The following is a 15,276-nucleotide window of genomic DNA, read 5'->3' on the forward strand; positions in this document are numbered from 1 at the left end:
AGTTGGAATAATAATGTCGATGGAGAGAATCAAGAGGAGGGGGATGGGAAGGTTCAGGGGAACATGAAAACACACTTTTAGCGAAGCTCACCTTTTGTCTTTGATTGCCAAGTTGCTGAAAAAACATGCTGTGCTAATATTTATATTCATCGCTGATAGAGAACATGTCAGAGTTTGCATGAAAGTCTGTTTTACTAAAAGATTCGATAGCATCAAATTTGATAAGGCTAATAGCTGCTCTTGCAATAAACAAAAAAGGGGCACTTATTTCATATTTCCAGGTATATAATTCAAAATATTTGTCAGTGTATTTATATCTTTGATTACTGCTGAATAGACTTTCCACGTGTCTTCCGTTTCCATACCTCAAGATCATCATCATCCACCTCACTGTAATGCTGGTGGTTGTCTGGGTTGTTCATCTTATCTAGGAGGTCGACAGCCAGCCTCCTTGTCAAACCCGTCTGTGCCACAAACACGTGCTGCGAGAAACAACACTGGGTCACAAGTTGTCATAAATTGGAGGATAATTTTACAAATGAGACTGTCTATTTTAATCATGATGTTCTTCAACCATTAATAGACCTTTCCTCAGACAGAGACATGCACTGTGTGAATAATAGAAAGCATCTTTTAAGATCGACTGACGCCTGCAAATAACACCTAAAAAGGTGTGAACTGACTAGCTTCCTCTTTGCTTAGCAGCAGCACTTTTACTTTGTTAACTTGATCTAAAACGTAAATGCAGGACTTACTTGTTTGCCTGGTCTTCAGGATTAACTAATGGTAATGGTATAGAAAGCTAACAATGTAATAAAACAAGATTTTTGAGACTTGAGACTGCTAACATACACATTTTCTACTGTGAATAGCTGCAAAACATTTCTTTCTATCAAACATTTAAATCTCCCCAGGATAAGGAAATGTCTACCACATGTCTGAGACAAATATAAGCTTCATTACTGATAGAAGTTTCTCTGCAGTGGGCCTCTTCTTTGGGTTCTTTGTCAGAGACACTTTGACAAAGTTGTGGAAGGCAGCGGACCTGGGCAGCAAGATAAATTTGAGTTAACACAATTATCCTCTGAGACCAAAGTATAAAGTATCAAACAATAATCCCACAATAGCACACTGAATACCATGCACCACTTACCATTTGTTTTTGTCTTTTAGCTTGGGAGGCTGGAAGCTACTCTTCGACATCAAAAACAAGGCCCTAAGAATAAAAAAAGAATTACACTCATGAATTGAAAGTGTGGAAGAGGAAAATGTACTTGAATTCGTCACCGTATTTTGAATGAAACAGGATGGCTACTCGAGTAATCAAAAGATGTGATGAAACATTAGAGGAACACAAAAGCAGGAAGCATCCTAAGAGTCCTCTGAGGAACAGTTTTTTACCTCATCGGGTGTAGGTCAAACATTGGGGGCTGTAGCTCAGCCAGCTCTATGGACGTGATGCCAACAGCCCAGATATCACACAGCTGGTTGTAGCCACCGTTCTTCTCCACCGCTGCTACTTCTGGAGCCATCCTACACACACACACACACACACACACACACACACACACACACACATCAAAAATTCAGTGAATACTCCACAAAAATAAAGACGAAAGGCTGGTTATGGAGGACTCACCGCAGTAAAAAACTAAATTAATACTAACTAAGATACTCTGTTGATCCCCCTGGGAAAACATTTTATTTTTACCCATTTGAAAGTGTATTATGACGTCAAGAGTCAGTGACAGTACAGAGACCAGAGCACTTTAGTTGCTGTGGGAATTTGAAGTTGTATCTTTCAGTTGAAGCATCTCTCTAACAACTTGTGCACCTTGTCACCACAAAGTAGATTCTGTCAGACAGTCTACTGAAAAAAAAAAAGTTTAGTATTTGATTGAAAGTGCTTCTTTGAACTCCAGGGAAAAAAGATATGGGTTCTGAACCTATTCAGGAAAGCCTATCAAAGGGCCGATGTCTCATTTGATGGCGACGACATACTCACCAATAAGGTGTTCCAATGAAGGACTTTCTTTTGGCAATGGTGGCTGTTATTTTGGCTGCAACTCCAAAGTCAGCTGTAACAAGGATAGACAGGGCTTTTCAGATTATGCAATCCACAAACACCTGAAAGCTGCAGAACAGTTCCAAGTCCTTGAGAATTAAGACGCTAAAGGGCAACTTACCTAACTTCACATCTCCGTTATCTGTTAGAAGTATGTTGGCTCCCTGTTAAAAGAGATCCCGTAAACATTTATTTTATTCAGAGAAATAGCAAAGTTTGAAGTTGGAACAAAGTTTGAGATATTGAGCTGACTTGTTGTTACACTGATTCATCACTCCGTGTTAAACTTGATCAGAAACATCTGTTCTGGTTAAAGCATTAACTGCACAGGTCTGTTACTGATCTGACTTCCAGTAAAATCCCACCAGTATCACAGCTTTTTGACAGTTCCACTGACAGTGTTTCTGTTGGCTGTGACTGACAGTCTCTCTGGTGGCATCCTGCGGCGAGAGTAGAGGAAACAGGAAGTGCTCACTGCGCAGAGCTGAGTAAAGATAATAGGTCCAGCCCTGACCTTCAGTGATAACACACAAGACCGAGGCTCCAGCCTTCGTGCATGCAACGGGCACATTCAACTTCAGCTCAACCTCAAAAACTGCATGTGGTAACTGACACCAGTGGTCACATGCTTTCGAGCGAGCACATCCCAGGCTACGCTTTTCCTGTGAGTTCAGTTCACACCTCTGCAGTGCTGCAGCATCAGAGCAAAGTCCGACCTCTAGACTACTTAAGGGCCAACTGAGGCATTTACAGTGACATTAATTGCTTTTGATGCTGTGCCACTGCTGCTTCTTTATGTCTGTCTCCTTCCTCTTCTCTTCTTCTACTCTTCTGTACTACTACTGTTCTGATTATGTTGTTAATCTGTCTGTAATGGCATGGTGCAGTGTCAATGCACCTCACTGCAGGCTTCATCTGGATAAAATTAAGGTTAAAAGAACAAAAAAAAAGCAAAAAGGAAAAGTTGAGGTACCTTGATGTCACGGTGCATCTTGCCCTTGCTGTGCAGGTATCCCAAACCCTGCCAAAGAAAATGTATTTAGTATGACTCACATTAAAATGACTAATCCCTAAATATCTATTCAAAGAATTATTTAAATGTGCAAATACCTGTATGGTCTCTCTGGAGACGTATGCTATCTGAGGCTCTGACAGAGGTCCCGTCACTACAACATACACACGTTTTATTTTATGTATGCAGGGAGGACAGATTAAGATAACAGTAATAGATTTCACATGGATTTACATAGTATTGTTGTGACTAAAAGAAAAGCTCACCATGATAAATGTCCTGCAGAGATCCTCCACCACAGTACTCCATACATATCCAAAGCTTCTCCCGACTGATGAAAGCAGAGAAGATTACTAAGCAGTTTGACTAATGAAGCGACGTAGCCAAATATTTTGTATCAAAGCATGATTAAGCAGCACAGCGTTCTGCAAAGGATTCTTGTTGAAACACCTTTACCAACATATGCTAAATAAACTTCCAAACACATGTTAATAAACAGGGGAAAATACTTATAATGTCGAGAGGTGAAGAATAACAAAGGTAAGTGCTTGTGTAGAAAGGCGAGCTGGATGTCTAAGGAGAGAGGGTGGGTGCTAAAAATAAGACTAGTGTAACTGTGATAACATTGCATGATCACAACTGTGACACTGGCCAGCAAAGGTGATGATACTTAGTGTATACTGCCACTGATTCTCAATCCCAACTTTATTGCTACTTTTCACACACTTTGTTTAGACATGGAAATGATTTTAGGTCAGGAAACAGATCTGAGAGAACCCTTGAACTTTCCCCAAATTAAACGGTGGTTCTTCTAAGACAATTAATTTAGTTTTGTGATAATTAATGCATGTGGGGTTGCTCATTAATGTTTTAAAGTAACCAGTTGTGCTCAGTGTGGCGAGACTGTACAAGACATGCCTGCTGCGATAAGACATGCGTCTCTCTGGACTAACTGCCATATAAAAACAGATCAGAGGCTCATATTCCAGTTAAACCTGCTGGAAGTCTGAGACAGTGGTAGGCGGACCGGCCTTACTTCCTCTCAGATACCAGCCACAAAACATAGGCTCCATTAAAACACGAGAGCTGCATCCTGGCAGTGAAGGGCCTAGTCAGCACCAGTTAGCCCAGTTGAAGAGCTTGAGTCATACTTCACACACAGGTGTGACTAAGTAATTAAATACGTCATGTGAGCTTCAGGCGGAGGCTCAATAAATCCTTTTGACAGTAACGTATGAATTCCACAAATCGTACACTCGGACTGGCTGCGAGAGAGGAGAAAATTCTGACTATAAAATGACAAAGCAGCAGCATTTATAGCTGGCTCTTACCAGAGGTAGCTCCCAAAGTAGGCCACAATATTGTGGTGCATGCATTCCTTCACCATGAAGATTTCCTGCTGTATGATGGAAAAGTCATCCCCTGGAAACAGAGGGAGAAATCACAGAGACACATGGACAAAAAATTATATTTTTTATTTTCAGTACAGGGAATTGTTTTTTAGAGGTCCATTTTAAAATGAGAAACGATATGACGTTTGGAAATAAACACCTCACAAAATTATGTTGGGAATGAAATTATAACCATTGGGGTTATGATTCATCACTATGAAATTGTTTTTCAGAATAAACCTTGTATTTGAAATGTTGACAAAAACAGCCACTCCAAGTAATTCGGATGATACAAAGGTTGTGAAGGCCATAAAGTTTATGTCTTAGAAACACTCAAAACTTTCCTTTTTGTTTGCCAAGTTGAAACCACAGAACAAAGTCTTCCCATACTTCCCTCTGAATATATGGTTCAATATTTCATGTCTGTGTAAATACAGGAGATTGTAGAGCAGCCAGTGACAATAGAAGGAACACCTTGTACTTATAAACTTTATGTGGTATAGTCTAAAAAGCCAGGCTGCTCTCCAGTTCAGCAAAGCACTCTAACACATCCGATCAGTAGGAAGTAAGAAGACAAAAATATGTAAGCCCAGCTGCTCCCAATTGTGCAGAGACACGGGCCCTGGAATACATTAACTGGAGGTTAAGATCTACCAGACTCTGCCAGCTTCAGCGCTCTATCAACAGTCTGTCATCATAGGCATAAGTCCAGATTAAGCTCATTTAAGGGATACAATCTCTGCCAAGAAACAGTAAAATCTAAACAGTGCACTAGACATTACTCGTGGTGGAAATTACTGTCAGAGAATTCTTTTTTTTTCCTGCGTATGGTCAAGTGTGTCAATTGTGCTCATCAATGTGGCACTGTAAGCAAAGGTTTTTTGATGGTTGAATTCAACTGTGTGTCAAGAAAAATTTTGGCGGTTACAACCAACTGTGGCCTAAAAGCAAAAATAAGCTCTTGACCTGCAGTATACAGTTCCAGATGCTATACCAGGTGCCTTGTGGTCAAGCCTAATTTTAGTGATACGGGAGCAGTTGAACTCTGGAAGAAAACATGATAAAAATGGAGAAAATCCTGGACCACAGAGGCTCTTTTTCAAGGACACAAACACTTTGTAGCCCAATGAGGCGACTGCTATGCAGAAGTCCTGTTTTCAGTCTGTCCCTCAGTCTAGTCCCTCTCACGTGAGGGTCTGAGTTAAAGTCTGGTTGGAATGCAAACACGTGCATAATTATCCAACAGATAAACGACAAACCAGTGAATTTCCATTAGCTTTAAACTTAACATCAGTTACTAATTTGAGTACTCAGAGACATCACAAGACATAAGAAAGTGCAACTATTAGTTGTCTCATCTACACAAAAGCACAACTACAGCATGTATAATTGCATCCCTTGTGACTGTGCTAAGTGTTCACTATATTAGAAACATCACACTTTCTTTTCATGAAACAGATCCATCAAATTAAACCAACTGACACGCGTGATGCCTTTGTCTCATTCATTTAAAACCGAGAGAGGGGAAAGCCTTAAAGAGACCAGTGTGTAGGATTTAGTGGCATCTAACGGTGAGGTGTTTGGTTTGTCCGCTCTGGGCTACTGTAGAAGCATGGCGGTACAACATGGCGGCCTCCATGGAAGGGAACCTGCTGCTTATGTAGATATAAAGGTCTCATTCTAAGGTAACAAACACAATTTCTATTTTCAGGTGATTATACACTAATTAAAACATACTTATATGTTATATCCCATTTCTGCCAATAGATCCCCCTGAATCTTACACACTGGTCCTTTAAGGGATACATCAGCTGATATTAAACATTTTTCCTGTTGTCAACAAACACAATAACAAGACCAAAATCAGCTGTTGTACTTTTAAGTTTTATCTGTGTAGCCGAAGTCTGATGTTGCTTATTCCTCTGTGCCATAGACCTCTATTGTTGTCCAAAAAACTATTAAAAACACATTAGCGAGACACACTGTTACACTCTATGAAATGTTCCTTCATTACAATGAACATGGGTACTGTAGTCTATTTTGAGATGATCCCAGATACATCCTGCTGCCACAAATACTCACTAGAGCGTCATTAAAGGTGTATTAATCCGCAACTGGAAATAGTACCCGACAAACGCACGGTTTACCACAGTTTGAGTAACATTTATAACAAACCACAGTGTCCACAAATGAAACTATACATTTGTGTGACCCATTTTTAAGAGTTACATCTTAAGTGGGAGTGAATGAGCTTAGGGCTGAATGCAGGGTTTGGTACTGAGAGACAGGAAAGGCAAAAAAACGTTGTTGGTTCTGGTTTTTCAATAATATTAGTTGACAATGACAAACATTTTGCACATAATCAGCTTTATCTTTTAATCAAGGGAGGGAGACATGAAAGGTTTTGGTTTTAACACAACTGACAAGGTGACTGTGCAAACGGAAGTGCAAGTCACCATTAGGAGGATGTAGACTGAACATGCAACGTATATAGGAAGTATGAGTGGAGTGTACATCCAACTGGTTTTACATTAATATATGACTTTGAAAGGCTTTTTTTAAATGATTTTTCCCTCATTTTGGTCTCATCTGGTAACCTGCTACAGTTTCATCCTCTCAATGCTTAAGAGCTGGCATACATGATTCATTCCTAAAAGCTAATCATGTCTGTTTCTTTAGATGCTTAACATGTCTGTAATAACAATGTCTCAACTATGCTCAAGAACATCATGGCTGAAAACATGGAGGTGAAGAGCCAATATTATTCAGTTTGAAGCCCTACTCACCAGTATGTGGCATAAGGATGCAATCAGTCTGCTTTACAGCTTTAGCACACAGCTTGACAAATGTGAAAATAATCATTTCCCGCTCTGGTCTTCTTAGTTTGCCACATTATAAAAAGCTAAAAGGAAAGTCATACTTTTGGGAACTCATTAAATGAATTAAAATGACATATTACTGCATCTGTAATCACAGTGTTCTTCATTTTCGAGCCATTTCTTGTTAGGAGGGACTACTGTTGATCATAGATATTTACATATATCTGTTTACAAGCAGCAAATAGTACAGGGAGCCACAAACATCTGAGCAAGGCTTATTTCACCGACATGACTGAGCTGGATCAAAAAAAAAAAAAAAAAAAGACATGACAAGTTGGTAAGTTGAGGCCTAAGACTGCAGCCACTTCCTCTAAGAATGAGCGCTTCCCTCTGCTCTCTGAACATACACAACATCCTCGCTCATCACTTCAACTTTCAATTCACTGAGTTGGAGATATATTCAGTTGGCTAATCTTATACCAGTTCTGCCAGTTTACAATAAATAACATTTTTGAAGATAAAAAAAAGTCAAAAAAGTCAAGTACAAAAACTGTCACGTACAGAATATAGCAGCAGCTGAGAAGCAGATCCTTTTTTTGTGGTTGTTTTAACGCAACGTTACTGATTTTGACGTGTGTCTGTCTGATGAATACAGTCAGAAGCTGGTGCCAATTTCTCAATATCAACAGAACAAAACAAAAAAATTCATAAGAAGAACAGACATATAGTGAAATGTAGTGTTAGTGTTTAAAAGAACTAGTTCTGAGTGTCATGTTTTTGTTCTTTACTTGACAATATCCTGTTCAGGAGGATGATACTGTTTAGGGCTGTGTGATAGGACGATATATATCGTGTGACGATAGATAAACATATCGTTTCATATTGTGCTTTGTTGATTATTTCGTTGTGTCGCAAATCACTCTTTACAGCAATATTTTCTGTCATTTGGACTCTGTCCATCTTTTGCGCTGATTACATTGATAAATTACTCTTCTTGGCTTTTTACTCATGAAGCTTTCATTGCACTTACAGTAGCCCTCTGTGTCTGTTGCACACACACGGAGGACTCGGTCCCGCCCACGCTGAGAAAGAGCAGAGAGGAGGAGAGAAGCAGCGAGACGGAGACCATAAATGACAGTAAAACGCAGTAGACACTCTGTTTATTTATGTCATTTACCCAATTTATTAGTTCTCATTTCATTTCAGCTCAGCGTGAGAGTCTCTACTGTGTTTTGCTGTCATTTTTGGTCGGGCTAGTCTCCTCTGCTCTCTATGGTTCACCGCGGGCGGGGCTGAGCCCTCCATGTGTGTGCAGCACATACAGGAGAGACAGTGAACCAGGTGAAGTACTCCAGTTGACGACAACTAAAAAGCCAGAGTAATTTAATTTAATTTGCATAAAGGACAGACAGACGGGGGGGCACGGGCCAGAAACTATTTATTCATTGAATATCCAGAAAATGTTCTATATCAGGATGACATTTTTGTCATGTCGCACAGCCCTAGTACTGTTTTTACACTGCAAATAAACGATGTGCACAATAAAAACATTCTGAAAAGTGAAAAAAAGAGAAAAACTCTGGTTACTAAGTAAAGATCAACACTAATTTAGTCTTCAGTGGTCATTTACCCTCCTTAACTTCTCATATTAAGCTGCTCTATGCCTCTGCAGCCCCTGCAGCCAGAGGGCTTCACCACTCCTTGCTGCTTTCTCTCTGTCCTTTACTTCATACCAGCGTCACTCCTCCTGGTCAAACCTGTTTGATTTCACGATCCGCCCAAAGGTGTTTACCTGAAGCACAGAAAGGAGTGACTCTTGCAAAGAGGGGGGAAGAAAAGAGAGTTCTGTTTAAAATAGAATGACCTAAACTGGGATATTCCCTATTTCAGCTTAAAAAAAAAAAGAAAATATGAATGGTGTCCAAAGATGGTTGTGGGAAAACCCATCCAGAGCTATAAAAGTGACATACATGTACAAGCACATGTTGTTGTTAAACAGCAACACTTCTCTGTACTATTCCTTGACTTGATTAAAACCTCACCTGTGCAGCAGGCCGCTATGAATCCAGATCAATGAGTTTGTATTTATAATTTATATTCTCAAAACTCATGACGGCAAGGAAAACCCTTCTCCAGAATTTCTTCCAACTTGCAGCTAAGCCCTCTGATCTTCTGCTTCACACACACTCTCTAATCCCCCCCCCCCCTCCTCCTCCTCCTCCTATATTCCAGCAGAAAATGTCAAGGCTTTACATCTGAGCCAAGATAAAAAAAAAAGAAAGTTGTTTCTGATCAGCTTAGAGATCAAACACAAGACATGATGATGACAACAACACGTGAGGACAGAAACATCCCTCCATCCTCTCACTTCCTGTGCAACACCACAACAGTGACACGGTGAATGAAAGAGAAAACAAACACACAAGTGAATCGCTCCCCCTTTTACCAACTGGTAATCAGCTGAGCTCTGTCTGGTTGCTGGTGGTACAAAGCCCTTCTAGTAATCCCACTAATCTGGATCGCACTAACTCTGTCAGTAGGTCATCACCAGCACAGACCCCGAGCCGGTCACGGTCAGAATATATACAATCTCATGACACGCAGCTCACGATATTATTGAGAAATGTCTACAATGTAAGACCATTGCCATCTATAAACCAAAGATTGATATTTTTTTTATGTGAAACGGCAAAGTATGTAAAACACCGGGTCTATGAACACATAAATATTAGCAGTCTTGAGTCCTGGCACTGTACGACAATATTTTTCAGTCTTTTTAGTACTTTTCGTGCATTCCATTCGAAACCCTGGAAAATAACAGATGCATTTTCCAGACTTCTCAGTTCTGACAAAAACTAAGAAAACAACATATTTTCTCCCCACTGTGATGAGAAAAACTGAGATAATGAGATAATCGCTCTTACCTGGTTCCAACTTTATGATCTTCACTGCAGCGAGCTCTCCTGTCTGTATGTTTCGAGCCTGAAAGACACATTAACAACATCGTGAGACCTTTTATTCGACTGTTAATTCTAACAACTTTGAACATTAAACTGCTGCTAATGGGTTGATTGACAGAAAACAGTTTTGATTATCAAGTATGCATACCAAATATTTGCTGGTTCAAGCCTCTCATACATGAAAATGTTTCTTCCAGAGCTAAAGTGATTAGTCGATCGATCGATCAACAGAGACATTTTTGATAAGTCTTTTAATCATTTAAGTCATTTGTCAAGCAGAAACATCCCCTGCTTCCAGCTTCTCAAATGTGAAGTCAATTTTATTTATAAAGCCCAAGATCACAAATGATGAATTTTGTAAAAAAACAATACAACATCCTCTATCCTTAGACCCTTGATACGGATAAGGAAAAACTAAAAAAAAAAAAAAAACTTTAACAGGAAGAAAATTGAGGATTTACTGCTTTTGGCTGTCCTATTTGACACTAAAGCGAATATTTTAAGGTTTTTTTCTGTTGGTTGAGCAATTTGAATAAGTCAACTTAAGGCTTTGGGGAACTGTAATGGATATTTTTCACTACTGCAGCCCTACTCTCTTTTAAATCATTGTAAATTGAATATTTGGGGTTTGGGGCCAATAACACCCTAAGCTCTCAGACCTTGTGATAGGCTTTACTGTTTTCACTATGTGTTACTTTTATTTATATACTATTTATATAGCACTGAATATTGAATAAATGACAGACAGATAAATCATCACTGGTAATAATAGCTAGTTGCAGCTGTACATTACGTAACATCATACTATACTCTGAAGGGACATCAGTCACAGCTTTGGCCTACATGGGCATCAGACCAGTGAATTTGATTTGGATGATCCTCTCGGCTTTGTGAGAACTGGACTGAAAATATTCAACATGAGAAAATGTCAGCACCTCCATCAGACAAACTGAACACCGCTACATTCTCAAGCAATGCCACATTGAATGGTTACCTCTACTGGGCCAACGAACACAAGCATCAACCACAGAGGTCATGAGGTCAACCTCACGGGGCGGCATTAGTCAGCGGGGAGAGGCTTCACATCTATGACTGTCAGTAACCTTTACTTTAATTTCTCTGCTGTAAATGACTTGTGATTCAGTCGAGCTTAGAGTTAAATATTTTTGCTCATTCTTTTTCTTTTTTTGGCACTTTTTGCCTTTACTGGAAAGTTACTGGCTAAGAGGTCGACAGGAAACAAGGGAAGAGAGATGGGTATGAAATGCAACAAGGGCTCCCTGCCAGACTTGAACCAGGGGCGTTGCAGATATGTGGCGTGTGCCGTAAGGGCTACTAGAGCGCTCCATATTTTTGCTCATTCTTGATATTCTTTTTGCTTCTTCTGTATATTTGTGCAGTACCGTCATCACAATGCAATATTCTATCACACTAAACGTATCCATCCATCGTTTGAGTAATTTCTGTGTCAAAGTAGGTTGCAGTGAGTTCCAAATCCAGGTCAAGACGTGATGCTCCCTAATCCGTGGGAGTGAAGAGATGGTACAAGCAGCTAAATCAACCGTTAACCGCTAAACCCTCCTGCAGTCCAGCGGTCACCTTTCAACACTGCAAATGTGCTGGTGATTCGCAAAGAAACAGTAAACCACACAAAAGCCAAAACATACATGCATTCACACAACATATAATCGACACCCGCTATATCGAAAGTCTGAGGTAATGACTTCGTGCTCACTCACACCACCTCACATTTCCTGATGTAGCTAGAGAGCAAACCTGAGAACTAAAGCCAGAAAGTTCTCCTTCAAAGATGTGGTACAGCAGACACCACAGCCTTACCAACCTTTGACCGAAGGAAAGAGCAGTCTAACATGTAACACACGTCTAAAGAGACAAGATCTGACACAAGATCAATCACAATATCGGACTCTAGGGACGGAAAAAAAGGTGTACCTGATGTCGAGATAGATCTAAGGTTCAAATAATCGTAGTGAGGATGTGGACACACGAGAAAGTGATGAGAGTCTCTTGACACAATAAAGAAAATATTTTCTTTACATCTGACTTTTAACAACATCAACAAAGTTCTTGCACACCACAAAGGCTTTTTGACAAGTGTATAGGATTAAAAAAACTCAAAAAAAAACAGTGTGCAGGATTTGTGGTTCATCAAATTTTTGACACCAATACGGAGAGAAGCAGTATTGCTTCTATATTGACCTTTCATAGATACAGTGTTTGGCTTTTCATCCACTGATGCAAATAAAAATAAAACTATTTTTCTGATAAAAATAGCTTATAAAAGGGATATTATAACAACAGACCACACTGATAGCCAAAAGTATGACACTATAATAAAGATAAATGATTCATTTTCACCAGTAATAACAGAGTACAAATTTTTTGATCATCAAATTAATGTAATGACATGTAATAAATCATCCAAGGCGAGGAATGCTGTGCCCATTAAAACTCAACTGTGCACAGCATGCCAGAGGAGGACTTTTCCCAATTTGAGGTGTTTCCGCTGTCAGTGTGGTACAGAACACACCCACAGTGAAACTCATGTTTAGACAGGGGCCTGATCATATTTCAGCCTGCTGCAGCCCTCGGCCTGTGAGCTCTGGGAGAATACCAGGCGCAGCATTCCACCGGTGGCCTGTCTGGGGGTGGGGGCTGGCCAGAGAGGCTTTGTATGGAGAGGGGCCATCACAGGCCGCCTGAACTATCACACACTGGGTCAGATGTGTCGTCTGTTTATCTGTGGCAGATGGATAAACAAGAAAATTCTCCACCGCGACACATCTCGTTTCATTCTGGCCAAGAGACAGCTGGAAAATCAGGATGAATTGTTTTGTTTAGCTTGATAGTTTCTGTCTAGAATCAAATAATTTTTTTTGATAGTTCATTGAAAAAATAACATATTTTAGTGCAATGAAATAGTAATAGTGTCTGCTCTCAAGCACATCATGTCAATGAATAATATAAACTCATTCTTACAGAAACTTTCCTCTAAATATTCCTCCATTTAACACAAAAACAGATGATTTATTTCTGGAAATGTCCTTTTTTTTTTTTGGCAGTTTCAGTCTTTGACACTTGACTGACTGCTATCGTGCAAATGTGGCTGTATGTGAAACTCTATAAACTCCTACCCAGTTTCATCCCAGTTCTCAAAAATACTGCCTTAAACCGGAAGGGTTTCTAATATAATAATCATAATAAAAGGTATAGTTCCCTCTTTTTAACATATTAATTTGCCACTTCAAGGAGTGTGTTTTCCTCTTAAGCTACACAGATATCAGATTGTATTATAGCTGATTGTCTTGCCAGAATCAATGCTGAGGGAAATTTGTAGATTCAAACATTGTCGACACTAGGGCTGCAACTAACAATTCCTTTCATTATTATTATTTTTTCTCCATTAGTCGATTAGTTGTTTGGTCTATAAAATGTCAAAACATGGTGGAAAATGTTGCTCAGTGTTTCTCAGAGCCCAAGATGACGCCCTCACATGATTAGCTTTGTCCCCAACAGTCCACGACCCAAATATGTTCCGTTTACTGTCATAGAAGACTAAAAACCAGAAAATATTCACATTCAAGAAGCTAGAATTGGAGAAATTTTGTTTTTTTTTCTTTCAAAATAATAACTGATTTCAAAAAATAATTGGTGACTGATTTAACAGTTGGCAACTGATGTATTAATCGACTTATCATTGCAGCTCTAACTGTAACGGTTAGATATTGCAGATTTTTTTACTGAATAGCTAATAACAAGTACAAAGCGATGTGGATATAACTGACAAGCAGGCACAAGCACTCACTGTTCGTTTCACACAAACAATACAGTCAAACAAGTTCAGTAAATTGTTTCACTTCACCGTAACGCGGCCTACAACAACCAGGAAAAGACAACATCTAGCTATACCACAAAAATGACGCATCCAAAATCAAAGACAATGTCTTATCTGATATCAAGATGCGCCAGACAGCTCGTAGTTAAGTCTGTCACTAAGTGTATTTTTGTTGCTGATGAATAAGAGGGAGAAACTGTCAAATGTGTTTCCTCACATGTTTTTACGACTTACAAAGCAAACAACACTTTCTTAAATTAGAGATGACGGGTTGATTAGTCATGTGATGGTAAGCCAAGATATCTCCAGCTCTGATGACAGACAGTGAGAGCCAGCGATTTTACAGTAGGGCTGCAAACTAACGATTACTTTCATGATCGATTAATCCATCGATTATTTTCTCGATTAGTTGTTTGGTCCGTAAAATGTAGAACAATGTTGATCACAGTTTCCCACGGCCCAAGGCGACATCCTCAAATGTCTTGTTTTGTCCCCGACCAACAGTCCACAACCCAAGGATATTTATTTACTGTCATAGAGGATAAAACAGACCAGCAAACATTCACATTTGAGAAGCTGAAGTCAAATATTTGAATATTTTCTTCTTAAAATTACTCAGAATGGTTAATCAATTATCCAAATAGTTGCCAATTGACTCAATAGTTGTTGTTGTCGACTACTTGTTGCAGCTCTACTTCACTGTACCTTGTACACGTCTCCATATGTGCCACTTCCCACCCTCTGAATGAGCTCAAAGTCATGCTGAGGGTTCCTCCTCTGGATCTCACCGCTTGGCCGGGGATAGATATCCATGGTGGCTTGACTCAAACGATCCTTTACATTTAGTTTGCTTGATCAAATCTGGTGTCAATGTGATTTAATGAAGCAAAAGGTCCTGAATAAGAAGTCGATCAATGTTACTCAGATGGTCCTTCCCCCTGCTCCATGTCCTGATAGAGAGAGTTATGGGAGAAATGTATTTAGGAAACCTTTACATTACATAGCATGCATGCAATCTGGCTTAATGGTAACACAAACATTTAAAGTATGAAAGTCAAACGAGGGCTCGGCTTATTTAGGAGATATGAGTATCCTGACATCTGTCACACAACACCAACAACTTCTGTATTTCATTTCTCTTAAACTTGCCACCAACTTTAAGTCACTAAAGGC

The 15,276-nt window shown here is 39.6% G+C and overlaps 1 protein-coding gene across 2 annotated transcripts in view; it reads right to left on the bottom strand.

Annotated features, from left to right (window-relative positions):
* map4k5 (mitogen-activated protein kinase kinase kinase kinase 5) overlaps positions 1–15,276 on the bottom strand; it is a 32,338-nt gene that overhangs the window by 16,448 nt on the left and 614 nt on the right. For both annotated transcript variants that reach the window (XM_067614816.1, XM_067614814.1), the window contains exons 2-13: positions 14,809–15,053; positions 10,212–10,269; positions 4,409–4,499; positions 3,344–3,408; positions 3,176–3,231; positions 3,039–3,086; positions 2,187–2,229; positions 2,006–2,078; positions 1,402–1,533; positions 1,154–1,216; positions 964–1,045; positions 366–482 (exon numbers count right to left, since the gene is read on the bottom strand). In XM_067614816.1, the coding sequence (XP_067470917.1) occupies positions 366–482; positions 964–1,045; positions 1,154–1,216; positions 1,402–1,533; positions 2,006–2,078; positions 2,187–2,229; positions 3,039–3,086; positions 3,176–3,231; positions 3,344–3,408; positions 4,409–4,499; positions 10,212–10,269; positions 14,809–14,916 (936 nt within the window). In that variant the 5' untranslated portion in view covers positions 14,917–15,053. The remainder of the gene's footprint in view (positions 1–365; positions 483–963; positions 1,046–1,153; positions 1,217–1,401; positions 1,534–2,005; positions 2,079–2,186; positions 2,230–3,038; positions 3,087–3,175; positions 3,232–3,343; positions 3,409–4,408; positions 4,500–10,211; positions 10,270–14,808; positions 15,054–15,276) is intronic.

This window comes from Thunnus thynnus, chromosome 16 (genome assembly GCF_963924715.1).
Source record: "Thunnus thynnus chromosome 16, fThuThy2.1, whole genome shotgun sequence".
Lineage (NCBI taxonomy): Eukaryota > Metazoa > Chordata > Actinopteri > Scombriformes > Scombridae > Thunnus > Thunnus thynnus.